Source organism: Oncorhynchus masou, chromosome 21 (assembly GCF_036934945.1).
Source record: "Oncorhynchus masou masou isolate Uvic2021 chromosome 21, UVic_Omas_1.1, whole genome shotgun sequence".
Classification (NCBI taxonomy): domain Eukaryota; kingdom Metazoa; phylum Chordata; class Actinopteri; order Salmoniformes; family Salmonidae; genus Oncorhynchus; species Oncorhynchus masou.
In genome coordinates, this window is record NC_088232.1 from 28,653,244 (window position 1) to 28,666,789 (window position 13,546).

At 44.3% G+C, this 13,546-nt stretch overlaps 1 protein-coding gene across 3 annotated transcripts in view; it reads left to right on the forward strand.

Annotated features, from left to right (window-relative positions):
• The window catches only part of dph6 (diphthamine biosynthesis 6), an 88,371-nt gene that overhangs the window by 21,283 nt on the left and 53,542 nt on the right, over nucleotides 1-13,546 (forward strand). For all 3 annotated transcript variants that reach the window (XM_064927975.1, XM_064927973.1, XM_064927974.1), the window contains exons 4-5: nucleotides 3,714-3,787; nucleotides 4,673-4,791. In XM_064927975.1, coding sequence (XP_064784047.1) covers nucleotides 3,714-3,787; nucleotides 4,673-4,791 — 193 coding nt within the window. The remainder of the gene's footprint in view (nucleotides 1-3,713; nucleotides 3,788-4,672; nucleotides 4,792-13,546) is intronic.

Consider the following 13,546-nt stretch of genomic DNA (forward strand, 5'->3'; position numbering starts at 1 on the left):
CTGTACATGTATGTATTCACACCCGCCTCACAATGATTCCCTCTGCCTGCTTTGCTTTCCCACAGCGGATGAGAAAGAATGTCTAGAATTTGCTCAATCCAAGTCGTTAGCCTCAGTCCAGCGCAACGCTAGCCCCCTCTTATTCCTGGCAGTCTCGAAGATAGCTATAATGGCGGCAAAAGAACTCTCTCCAGAGCTTTAAGTAAAGTTATTTTGTGCATACGGTCTAGAGTCAGAGCCGGAGGGTCTACATTTAAAAAAGGGGGTGTGAGAGTTTGCTCTTCTCAATGTCCAGAATGGATTGCTAAAGTGGCTATTATTGCCTTTTTGTGATAATTATATCTGTGATGAAGCTACAAGCCATGTAGTTAAAAGAAAGCCCACTTCATTGTTACTTGATGATTCAGGCCTCAGAGGGCCCACTTTTAATGTTATGTCTGCCTCTGGCTCCCTGAAGGACAGAGGGGAAAGGAGAGGCATTATACTGTGTTGTTTAATCAGGCCCTGCCAAGTTTACAGCTCAATGACCCAATCACATTGTCAACAGTTAGACACCCCTCAGAGACTGGCCTGTTCTCTACACACTTTTTCTCTTTCTCCCTCTTTCTCTCTCTCTCTCTTTCTCTCGTTCCATCGTTCTCTTTCTCTCTCTTCATCTTTCTCTCTCTCTCTCCCAAGCTTCGTTTGTCTCTTCAGGAACTGACATGTTTTTGAGGAAAAGGTTATCGTGCCATTAGAAAACAGCCCTGCGGCCTACGTAGAGTAATAGGACAGTGCCTCCAGCCTCTTGGCTCTGTGCAGTGCTGCAATGTTATCAGTCTGGAGTAATTATTGTCACAGAACTCTGAATTTCCAGAGATTGAGTTGTATTCTACATTACATTTTACACTGACTATAGTGACTTGCTGTACTGTATGTGTTTGGGCCCATTTCACAGTGCAATGACACTCAGTAGGCAGTAAAGAATCCATCACACACATACCCTAGCCTATCTCTGTACTACCCTAGCCTATCTCTGTACTACCCTAGCCTATCTCTGTACTACCCTAGCCTATCTCTGTACTACCCTAGCCTATCTCTGTACTACCCTAGCCTATCTCTGTACTACCCTAGCCTATCTCTGTACTACCCTAGCCTGTCTCTGTACTACTCTAGCCTATCCCTGTACTACCCTAGCCTATCTCTGTACTACCCTAGCCTGTCCCTGTACTACTCTAGCCTATCCCTGTACTACCCTAGCCTGTCCCTGTACTACCCTAGCCTGTCCCTGTACTACCCTAGCCTGTCTCGGTACTACCCTAGCCTATCCATGTACTACCCTAGCCTGTCCCTGTACTACCCTAGCCTGTCCCTGTACTACCCTAGCCTGTCCCTGTACTACCCTAGCCTGTCCCTGTACTACCCTAGCCTATCCCTGTACTACACTATTCATGTACTACCCTAGCCTGTCCCTGTACTACCCTAGCCTGTCCCTGTACTACCCTAGCCTATCCCAGTACTACCATAGCCTGTCCCTGTACTACCCTAGCCTATCCCTGTACTATCCTATCCTATCCCTGTACTACCCTATTCATGTACTACCCTAGCCTGTCCCTGTACTACCCTATTCATGTACTACCCTAGCCTGTCCCTGTACTACCCTAGCCTGTCCCTGTACTACCCTAGCCTGTCCCTGTACTACCCTAGCCTATCCCTGTACTACCCTAGCCTGTCCCTGTACTACCCTAGCCTGTCCCTGTACTACCCTAGCCTATCCCTGTACTATCCTATCCTATCCCTGTACTACCCTATTCATGTACTACCCTAGCCTGTCCCTGTACTACCCTATTCATGTACTACCCTAGCCTATCCCTGTACTACCCTATTCATGTACTACCCTAGCCTGTCCCTGTACTACCCTAGCCTATCCCTGTACTACCCTAGCCTATCCCTGTACTACCCTAGCCTGTCCCTGTACTACCCTAGCCTGTCCCTGTTTGCCTGTGTGTGTTTATGTGTGCACCTCTCCCTCCTTGTCCCCTTGTTCTGCCCAGGGACTGCTGTGTGTGTGTGTATCTCTGTCCCAACACACACAGACAGTATATTATTTATCTGATTAGCTGACACATCTGTGTGGAGCTCTGTGCAGCGCGGCAGCTGAGCAGAGCAGCGTCAGGCCCAAGGCAGGGCATGGATTTCATTTTAAAAAGTATCAAAGGTTTACACGCCGCTCGCTTTAATCAGCATGTTTATCAGGCAGAGAGAAATTGCAGGAAGGACCACAGGGAGAAGGGGGGTTATCTTAAGGACCAGTAGCCTGGGAAATTGATAATGGCTACAAGGTAATTTACTGGCAACTTGTGCAACCCTCCACCGCGCCGCTGCCGAGGCCGGCCCCTCATTCTAATTACAGGCCATGTAATGCACTAATGAAGCTGCAGGGTGTGTGATTGTGAGTCTGTGTGTGTGCTCTGTGCCAGTCTGGAGTGATTTCATGAGCTTGAGATTGAATACATCTCTGGGCTGTCGGTGGGTGGGTGGGTGGGGAGGCCAGTGCTTGAGATTGAATACGTCACTGGGCTCTGTGTGGGTGGGTGGTGGGGAGGCCAGTGCTTGAGATTGAATACGTCACTGGGCTCTGTGTGGGTGGGTGGTGGGGAGGCCAGTGCTTGAGATTGAATACATCGCTGGGCTGTGTGGGTGGATGGGGAGGCCAGTACAGCCTCCCTCCAGAGTCTGTGTGGCTATCTCCCAAGATGAATGTGATGTGAAAAAGTATCTGATTAATATTTGGCAGTGTGACAGACACATTAGTCCAATATGATGTATGTATTTCATATATTAAGTCAACGAGGTGATGCTGTGTTTTGGAGCTTGGTGTTGGTAGATGTGTGGTCTGTGGTGGGATATTAGGAGGCAGCTCTGTTTGCAGTGACAGTCATTGTGGGTTGTCTGGAGGACACTCCCTAACTACTAACTTTTGTTTTCCAGACTGGTCTCCCTGACTCACTCAGTGGCACAGTGAGTCCTTTTGCAAACTGACTAGCTTAATACTTAACTGGGTCAGTTCTGTCTGATGTGATGGGGTCTCACTGAAGAGTGTGTGTGAGTGAGTGCTCAGTTCTGCCCTATGTAACGGTCTCTGACCTTGCAGTGTGGTCGGACAGTTCCATGTCCAGTTCACACAAAGTTACTGATAAGAAGCAGACTGGCTCTGCTGCTCCAGTGTTAGTGTTGTTGTTCTGATGCTCCAGCCAGGCCCAGACAGCCAGGCCCAGACAGCCAGGCCCAGACAGCCAGGCCCAGACAGGATGAGGAGTTCACCCCCCCTCACTAGGGGATGTGTGCAGGGCCAGGAAAGCCTTGATATGACCATCATGTAAACATCCCCACCTATCTGATGGAGGGAAAGAACACTGTTTTCTCAGTGTGTGTGTGTGTGTGTGTGTGTGTGTGTGTGTGTGTGTGTGTGTGTGTGTGTGTGTGTGTGTGTGTGTGCGCGTAGACATCGTTCTCTCATGGTGTCCTCTCTTTTTGTTCTTCAAGTGATATTTAGATGGTTATGTGACCTTTTGGCTCAATTAGATCATCAGCAGACATCATCATGACTCTGTGACTTGTTGAAATAAACACTCATATGACGGAACAGGAAACCGTTGTGATGTGAGAGTTTAAAGTATATAACGTTTCCTAAAGGAAGATTTTCCTCCTCCTTCCCTCTCTTCTCTTCACAGGAAAAGGAGGATGTCGAGGCGGTGTCTGTAGGGGCCATTCTTTCAGACTACCAAAGAGTACGAGTGGAAAATGTGTAAGTAAAACAAGTGTGCACACACACACACACAAACAAACAAACAAACAAACAAACAAACAAACAAACAAACAAACAAACACACACACACAACTACATGCCTGAGAGACACTGTATTCCAAACAAAGATGATGTACATATGTTTACTCCATGATGTTCAGTCTAGCTGTATTTTTATGGTACAGTTGTATGACCAGAATGGCCAATGGCTTACTTACGTAATGGGAAACAATGTATTGTTATACACGACATCAGAAAGGACTATACAGTAGGACATTGGATACAGGTGAAAGGGTTTCTGTGATAGTACCTTTGGGAGAGGCCTAGAATGGTCCTCTCTCTCGCTCTCCCTCTCTCTGTCACTGTGGTAAGGTACATTCCAGCACAAGCCTCTCTCATCTTGTGTTCCCAACACAACCACAGAGCTCTCAGCTTATGAACAAATCCTGCTGTCAGTCATGTATTGTTTCAGCCACTCACACACACTCTTTCCCTCACATACACACTCACACACCGCAGGCGTTCTCTGAGACAAAGACATGTACGCCCAAGAGTTTCGGCTCCAGTTACCGGCACGCAGCCTATGTGAGTGTGTTGTGTATGCAAGTGCATGTGTGTGTGCGAGTGTGACACAGACAGCTATAGTGTAAAGGAGGTGCCATTTTAAGATAATTACCCCTCTTTAATTCCCCCTTTTTCTGCTGAATCTGTTGAACAAAGCCACTAGCACCAGAGACGGCTCCGAGTGTGTTCCATCTGAGCCTTGGTGTGGCAGCCTGCCCGCAAAACTAGTGAAAGTGCCCGACGCACTTTGAAGGTTTTGTGATCCTGGTTATTTTTCATTCTGACCCACACCCTCCCTCCCTCCCTCACCTGTTCTCCCAGGTGTGTGCGACTGGGTCTGCAGCCCCTGGCCTACCTGTGGCGCCGTGACCAGGCAACCCTGCTCTCCGAGATGATATCATGTGACCTCCACGCCCTCCTCATCAAAGTGGCCGCCTTCGGTGTGTCTCTCTCCTTTTCTCGTTCTCTCTCTTTCTCTCTCTTTGATCAGGGCAGCGGGTGAGCAGTCCAACACCGCCCTTCTCTCATTGCCGGCTTAGTGCTCGCTCTTTTCTCAGTCCAAAAGGTACAGGTTAAGTAGGAGAGTTTGTTAGAGGGGAGTGAGGAGAGTTTGAGATTGAGAGCGGGGAGGGAACGGGAGGTGGAGGGTTTGTGTTACCAAAGAGAGAAAGAGAGAGTAATGTGCAATGTTCCGAATCATCAATCTGTGGTTTTTAGCAGCAATGTTGAGACTTGTGCCAGGGGGCAAGTGCAGCAGAGTGGAAAAGATTATGAATAGAAAGATAAGAATCAGAAGGGAGGAGGAGTGACGGGGGGGATCTTGGCAGTTGAGCAACTGTACAGGTGATTGCACAGCGCATTAATGAAACCTGTCAATAACACCGCGCAGGCGTCCCTATTGTGGTGGGAGGCCAGTGTTGCTTACCTCACAACTTTTGCTTACCTCAAAATTTATGGGCCGTGAAGAGTAGATTAGAATCTAGTATATATCTAATTTAAGCGCCGGCACAATTGGAAAAAGTTAAAGTATCATCACCTCGGTTTGTATTCTTGGCCAGTGTTGAGCCTGGGGGACAGAAGGATTGGCTTGCAGAATAAGAGGAGAGAAAGGTGTTTTTCTTTCTCTTCAGTGTGCTACCTGTATCTACTTGACAGTTGAGTTGGATCCCTTTGATAGTGAAAGTGATAAATTATAATTATGTGGCAAATGGTTATTTTTGACTTTGAAACTACTCTTGGTGATAGATCATTATGGAGACACTGTTTACATGCTCTTAAGTGCTTGTTTTCGCCTTCAGGAGCAATCAGTTGAAAGGGGTGCCAGCTAGACTGATGACCTAGTGAACTGAACGTTGTGACATGTTCAGGTTTCTAGATGTCTCTCAACACCATTGAAATGGTCACTGTTGGAATGTCGTTCCTCATTTACCTGCATTATTAGTCTTCGTATCTATGACTATTTCTCTTTTTCTTTTAAAGTTTGAAGTGTTATTAGTCTTTTCCCCTGTTCAAACTTGAATCTTTCATTTTTTTTTTATAAGAGAGAGATAATTGCAAGAATCCAATTCGGAGCCTGTTATAATTTTACTGGCAAGATCATTGTGTTCTAGCATCTCCGTAAAGTAAATGTGTAATCATTATGTTCTCCAAGTGAAGTCCCTTTCTCTAGCTTTATCTAACACATGCTTTTGACTTGTGTATTCCACTTGGGTTACTTCTTCTCCCTTTGATGTCAATGATCACACTGTCCTTTCTTCCACCCTGTTTGAACGCAATGAACCTGGAGAATGTTAGCGAGGATAGTAATTATGCTAATGCAGGGCTTTTTAAAACAACGTCATCTACATTTGGTCGCCGAGACAAAGCCTCTTTGTGTCTGGCCCAGGAATGCTGCTCTGCTGTATGCTGCGGCTCTCTGCTATCGCCCCAGCATCGCTAGTCCCTTCAAATTACCGCCCAAAGTCATTCACGGCCAGAGAAAACACCTCACCTTAAAAGCTTAAGTCCCCCAGTGACCAGGGCACCATACCGCCAAGCTTTCAACCCCTTCTGTTAACACATAGGCTACTCCTCTAAAAGAAAATTCCACACATTCATTTTGTGAGTGTGTGTTTGTTTGTGTGTATTTAGTGTTTTGGTTACAGGTAGAAGGGGAAGATGTTATCGTGGTCCCTGACTCCTCACCTGTCCCGAGGCAGGGGTAATTAGAAATGAGAGAATTTAATGGGGCCGTGAGCGCCTCAGGCCCTTTTAAGGCACCACTCAAATAATTGCAGCTTTGGTTCGAAGCAGGTCTGAGCAGCGAGGTGTGCTGTTTGGGGGAGTATTGGGTGACAGATGGGTGTACCTGAGGGGATGAGGTAGGGGGCGAGGGGGATTTGCCTTCGTAGACCTCAGGAAGAGATAATAACAGCTCTCTCAGGGTTAAAGGTCAAAGCCACATCTGAAATGACAGAGAATGCTGCGATGTTAGAGATGCTTTTGGTTCATCTGGCACTGTCTGCAAGATAGGTTTTTCTTTGGGGGGGGGGATGAAGGGATAGATACTGGGTGGTAGTTTCAGTGTAATGTTCCTTCATTGCCTACTTAGAGAGACAGGTGAAAAATGTATGGTAAACCGCATTTCCTACTGCTTTTTTAGTTGGAGAGAAAAGAGAGTAAGAACAGACGGAAAAAGATTATTGTCAGATTTCTGTCTCCTGATATCCTATGTAGTGAAGGCTATTGCATGTCTTAAGATATTGAGCACAGCAGAATATTATAAAGCCAAATAAAAATATTCTGTAAATGTGTATTGGATGATCATTAAGTTTTACCTGAGTTGGGTCCTCTATGTTTTCACATACAGCACAACCGCTCTCTCCTTTGCAAGTGATAATTGGCAATTCCAAATGCCACTATTAAATATTAATGTAATTAGTTAACTGATTGATTAGTGTTGGTGTGTGTGGGTGCACATGCAGGTTCAGCATTCTCTGCAGCAGCTAATTGCTCTGCAGCTTTAGCGATAATTGCCATTTTTGAAATCTGCGTTTCTCCGTCGGAAAGCTTTTATCACATTGTGAGCTGAGCTCTACCCTTTGCGCTCGGCCTTCCTTTGTGTTATGAGGAAATTAAACATGGACCGATTTGCATTCACTGAAGACCATACTGTAGCTCCAGTTTAAAACCATAGACTAATTTAGTTATTTCAGAAGACCAAATGGTTGGTTGACAATTGTCTATTTGAAATGCGATGTTGTCTTGTCTACTGTCAAAAACACCAAACTTCTTTGAAGGCAGAGGAATAGATATGTTTTCTTCTGAAAGTCAAGTCTGCTTCCATTGTCCTTTCAGTGGCCGGGACCAAATTAGCCTTGAAAAGCAAGCAGTGCTATAATTTGCTGTTGACATTTGATGTACCACTGACAGTAAAGCATTGTGATGAAAACATTTAAAGCAACTTTAACACAGTGACAGTAAACCCTAAACCGTCAGCCTCAGGTTGCACAGTTTAACCTTGACTCAGGTCACAGACCCCCACCCACCCCTCCTTTCCTCCATCACGTTGGGATGGAAAGTTGCTAACAACAGAAAGACAAAAGAACGTGGAGGATTAGTCATTTAGGCTTGACATGCCAAGTAACAAGACTCCTTTTTTTTTACCTGTCTATTGGCTCATGTGACCTGACCTTGTGGGGCCAGTTCAGTCATATAAATCTCTCAACAATGTTATGAGTTTAGTGAAAGGTTCAATGATCAACTGTTTTGGCCCAGCTTGCCACAATGAACTGAAACAGCAGTATTTGATATAAAATCAAATCAAACTTTATTTGTCACATGCGCCGAATACAACCGGTTTCGACCTTACCGTAAAATGCTCACTTACAAGCCCTTAACCAACAGAGCAGTTCAAGAAGAGTTAAGAAAATATTTACCAAATAAACTAAGTAAAAATAATAATAAAAAGTAACACAACATAACATAACAATAATGAGGCTATATACAGGGGGTACCAGTACAGAGTCAGTGTGCGTGGGTACAGGTTAGTTGAGGTCATTTGTAAATGTAGGTAGGGGTGAAGTGACTATGCATAGATAATGAACAGCTTGTAGCAGCAGTGTACAAAACAAATGGGGGGAGTCAATGTAAATAGTCAATTTTGCTGCTAGAATGGATTCCCTGAATGATTCCCTGATCCACCTCTACGCAGACGACACCATTCTGTATACTTCCGGCCCGTCCTTGGACACTGTGCTATCTAACCTCCAAACGAGTTTCAATGCCATACAACACTCCTTCCGTGGCCTCCAACTGCTCTTAAACGCTAGTAAAACTAAATGCATGCTCTTCAACCAATCGCTGCCCGCACCCGCACGCCCGACTAGCATCACCACCCTGGATGGTTCCGACCTAGAATATGTGGACATCTATAAGTACCTAGGTGTCTGGCTACGCTAGACTGTAAACTCTCCTCCCAGACTCATATCAAACATCTCCAATCGAAAATTAAATCTAGAGTCGGCTTTCTATTCCGCAACAAAGCCTCCTTCACTCACGCCGCCAAACTTACCCTAGTAAAATTGACTATCCTACCGATCCTCGACTTCGGCGATGTCATCTACAAAATAGCTTCCAACACTCTACTCAGCAAACTGGATGCAGTTTATCACAGTGACATCCGTTTTGTTACTAAAGCACCTTATACCACCCACCACTGCGACCTGTATGCTCTCGTCGGCTGGCCCTCGCAACATATTCGTCGCCAGACCCACTGGCTCCAGGTCATCTACAAGTCCATGCTAGGTAAAGTTCCGCCTTATCTCAGTTCACTGGTCATGATGGCAACACCCACCCGTAGCACGCGCTCCAGCAGGTGTATCTCACTGATCATCCCTAAAGCCAACACCTCATTTTGGCCGCCTTTCGTTCCAGTTCTCTGCTGCCTGTGACTGGAATTAATTGCAAAAATCGCTGAAGTTGGAGACTTTTATCTCCCTCACCAACTTCAAACATCTGCTATCTGAGCAGCTAACCGATCGCTGCAGCTGTACATAGTCTATCGGTAAATAGCCCACCCAATTTTACCTACCTCATCCCCATACTGTTCATATTTATTTACTTTTCTGCTCTTTTGCACACCAATATCTCTACCTGTAGATGACCATCTGATCATTTATCACTCCAGTGTTAATCTGCAAAATTGTAATTATTGGCCTACCTCCTCATGCCTTTTGCACACAATGTATATAGACTCTCTTTTTTTTCTACTGTGTTATTGACTTGTTAATTGTTTACTCCATGTTTAACTCTGTTGTCTGTTCACACTGCTATGCTTTATCTTGGCCAGGTCGCAGTTGCAAATAAGAACTTGTTCTCAACTAGCCTACCTGGTTAAATAAAGGTTAAATAAAAAAATAAAAAATTTAAACATCAAGAGTCAATGGCACCTATTGGAGTCAAACAATGCAAAAGGAAAGATGGAATTCCATTCTGTATCATTGATACCTCCTCTTTATTGTCAGTTAGTGTCTTTTCCTAAACGTCAGGGACAACATCTGTGTAAACCTTGCAATATACATTGGATAAGGTTTTAATTGCCCACAATATCTTTTCATTTAAATTTGTTGGATATAACAGATTCCATCTTTGAGGTGGGTGCTACTCTATTCACCCTGCCTATTATTCCTCTCAGAGACATTGAATTTCAGATAAGAGCTTGGACGCATTTCACATATAACCTCAATCTTATCATCTTTTGTTTGTGGCAGCATCCCTCCATCTCTCCTCCCTTCCTTTCTCTTTCTCTCTCCCCCTGTAAGATGAGGTGATACTGAACAGCTATTGTTTTCACTAAGGTCTTTGAGAGCTCTGTTCAAAGGCTTGACGCGGCTCACCTTCTAGCGGGAGATGCTTATTTCATGCATTTAAAAGCTAAAATGTTTCACATCCTGAATCCAATTTTCTCTCCCTTTTCTCTCTGAAGGCAGGGATTAAAGCCAAGCTGTCAGTCGGCAGACATGCCAGATCCTAAGACGGCTGCGATATTCGGCTCTGGCATTGGCCGTATCTAGAATCTCTCTCCCAGGTTTTAATTTGGCATTAGGTGCAATGTAGCACTGCCAAGGACAGTGAGCAGGAGAACACAACTAGTTTAAATTAAGAAGGTAACTCATGCTGGAGGTTTACATTAATCATTTGATGAAGGGTGCTTAGGCTTTTGCCAGTGGGTAAAAAGTATACACAAGGTTTTGCTGTTGAAATAATTGGCTCTGACTATATACAGTGGGGCAAAAAAGTATTTAGTCAGCCACCAATTGTGCAAGTTCTCCCACTTAAAAAGATGAGAGGCCTGTAATTTTCATCATAGGTACACTTCAACTATGACAGACAAAATTAGGAAAGAAATCCAGAAAATCACATTGTAGGATTTTTAATGAATTTATTTGCAAATTATGGTGGAAAATAAGTATTTGGTCACCTACAAACAAGCAAGATTTCTGGCTCTCACAGACCTGTAACTTCTTCTTTAAGAGGCTCCTCTGTCCTCCACTCGTTACCTGTATTAATGGCACCTGTTTGAACTTGTTATCAGTATAAAAGACACCTGTCCACAACCTCAAACAGTCACACTCCAAACTCCACTATGGCCAAGACCAAAGAGCTGTCAATGGACACCAGAAACAAAATTGTAGACCTGCACCAGGCTGGGAAGACTGAATCTGCAATAGGTAAGCAGCTTGGTTTGAAGAAATCAACTGTGGGAGCAATTATTAGGAAATGGAAGACATACAAGACCGCTGATAATCGCCCTCGATCTGGGGCTCCACACAAGATCTCACCCCGTGGAGTCAAAATGATCACAAGAACGGTGAACAAAAATCCCAGAACCACACGGGGGGACCTGGTGAATGACCTGCAGAGAGCTGGGACCAAAGTAACAAAGCCAGCCATCAGCCAACACACTACCCTGCCAGGGAGTCAAATCCTGCAGTGCCAGACGTGTCCCCCTGCTTAAGCCAGTACATGTCCAGGCCCGTCTGAAGTTTGCTAGAGAGGATTTGGATGATCCAGAAGAAGATTGGGAGAATGTCATATGGTCAGATGAAACCAAAATATAACTTTTTTGGTAAAAACTCAACTCGTCGTGTTTGGAGGACAAAGAATGCTGAGTTGCATCCAAAGAACACCATACCTACTGTGAAGCATGGGGGTGGAAACATCATGCTTTGGGGCTGTTTTTCTGCAAATGGACCAGGGCGACTGATCCGTGTAAAGGAAAGAATGAATGGGGCCATGTATCGTGAGATTTTGAGTGAAAACCTCCTTCCATCAGCAAGGGCATTGAAGATGAAACGTGGCTGGGTCTTTCAGCATGACAATGATCCCAAACACACCGCCCGGGCAACGAAGGAATGGCTTCGTAAGAAGCATTTCAAGGTCCTGGAGTGGCCTAGCCAGTCTCCAGATCTCAACCCCATAGAAAATCTTTGCACGGAGTTGAAAGTCCGTGTTGCCCGGCAACAGCCCACAAAACATCACTGCTCTAGAGGAGATCTGCATTGCATGGGCCAAAATACCAGCAACAGTGTGTGAAAACCTTGTGAAGACTTACAGAAAACGTTTGACCTCTGTCATTGCCAACAAAGGGTATATAACAAAGTATTGAGAAACTTCTGTTATTGACCAAATACTCATTTTCCACCATAATTTGCAAATAAATCATTAAAAATCCTACAATGTGATTTTCTGGATTTTCTTTTCTCATTTTGTCTGTCATAGTTGAAGTGTACCTATGATGAAAATTACAGGCCTCTCATCTTTTTAAGTGGGAGAACTTGCACAATTGGTGGCTGACTAAATACTTTTTTGCCCCACTGTTGGTCTAAGAGAGACCAGTAAAGATTGAGAACCCCCTTTCTGTTAACACTGCCTTTTTTTTCAAACATTTTGTTTCAAAGATCAGTTTATTATGCATAATTTCAAATGTTTTTGTTGTAGTAGTCTAATAAGCAGGTAGTAATGGATATGATAGTGTCCTTTCCATACTATGTTTTTGTGTACAGCATAACCATCAATACATTTACAGAACACACATTTTTAGACAGCATTTGCAAAGTTTTACATGTCACTATGATAGTCTTGAGTATGTTACTGACGTCATTGTTCAAATAGGGCAAATTTAGGGCTAATTTCAAGCTTTGGCAGAGTAATTTTGTGAACACTGTACCCCTTAAAATGCATTTCCTCATTACTCCACTCTCTGCTTTTAAAAGTTCACTGAATTTAATTGCGGTTTTATAGGATAATACGGGATAAAAAGCCTTTTAAGGGCCAGCTATTCCTTTTGTCTCCCAGGAAAGCTTCCCTCTCTTAAAGTGTGGCCAACCTGTCTCTGGCGGCAGACAAATGGCAGCTTCCAGTGGGCTTATTTGGGTTTAATGTGGCATAATGAGGTTATGTAATTGGGTTTAGGTCAGGTTGTAAAACAGGTTGAGAGGAGATGGGGATGTGAAGACCATGTAAATGAGTGCAGTGTTAAGATTGCTGGATGAAGCTAACAGTAACAATGTGGTGGGCTGGGCTCACAGTACGTAGCCACTGAGTGACACTCACAAAACGTGTCCAGTATTCAGTTAGGCCTATCTTATGGTTCAGCAAGTAGAAGATAAACAGATTTCTGTTGCCATTATTCCTTCACTGGGGGAATTTCATAAAGATGAAACTACTTTTATGTCATTGGAAGATTGGCATCACAAGTCTGAATAGTTATATACTGTATGGTATATTATCACGCATTCCTGTCACGCACATCCCTAAGCGCATGCCACCTCCCTCCCTGTAAATATCAAATCATGTATCATATATTATTTAAGGCTAGGCAAAGTTAATGAACACATTAAAAAAGCGACATCCTCTCAGCAATTTGAAGCCAATCATTAAAATTTGTTAAAAGGCATGACTAATTAAAAAGGATATTTAAATGGGATTGAATTTTAATGCTTTTTCTCTTATTACCTTTGTGCGGGGTTAAGATGAGAGGGTGACGAGATTAGATATTCTCATACTAATTAAGGCCACAGCTCCCCTGGGTGGAGAACAAGGGCCTGGCTCATTCTCTCCTTCCATCCCTCCCCCCTGGTCTTCCCTTGCTCCTTCACATCGCCAGACCATTGGAGGCTTGGGAGGCCTAGTTGAGACTTAACTTGAAACCCA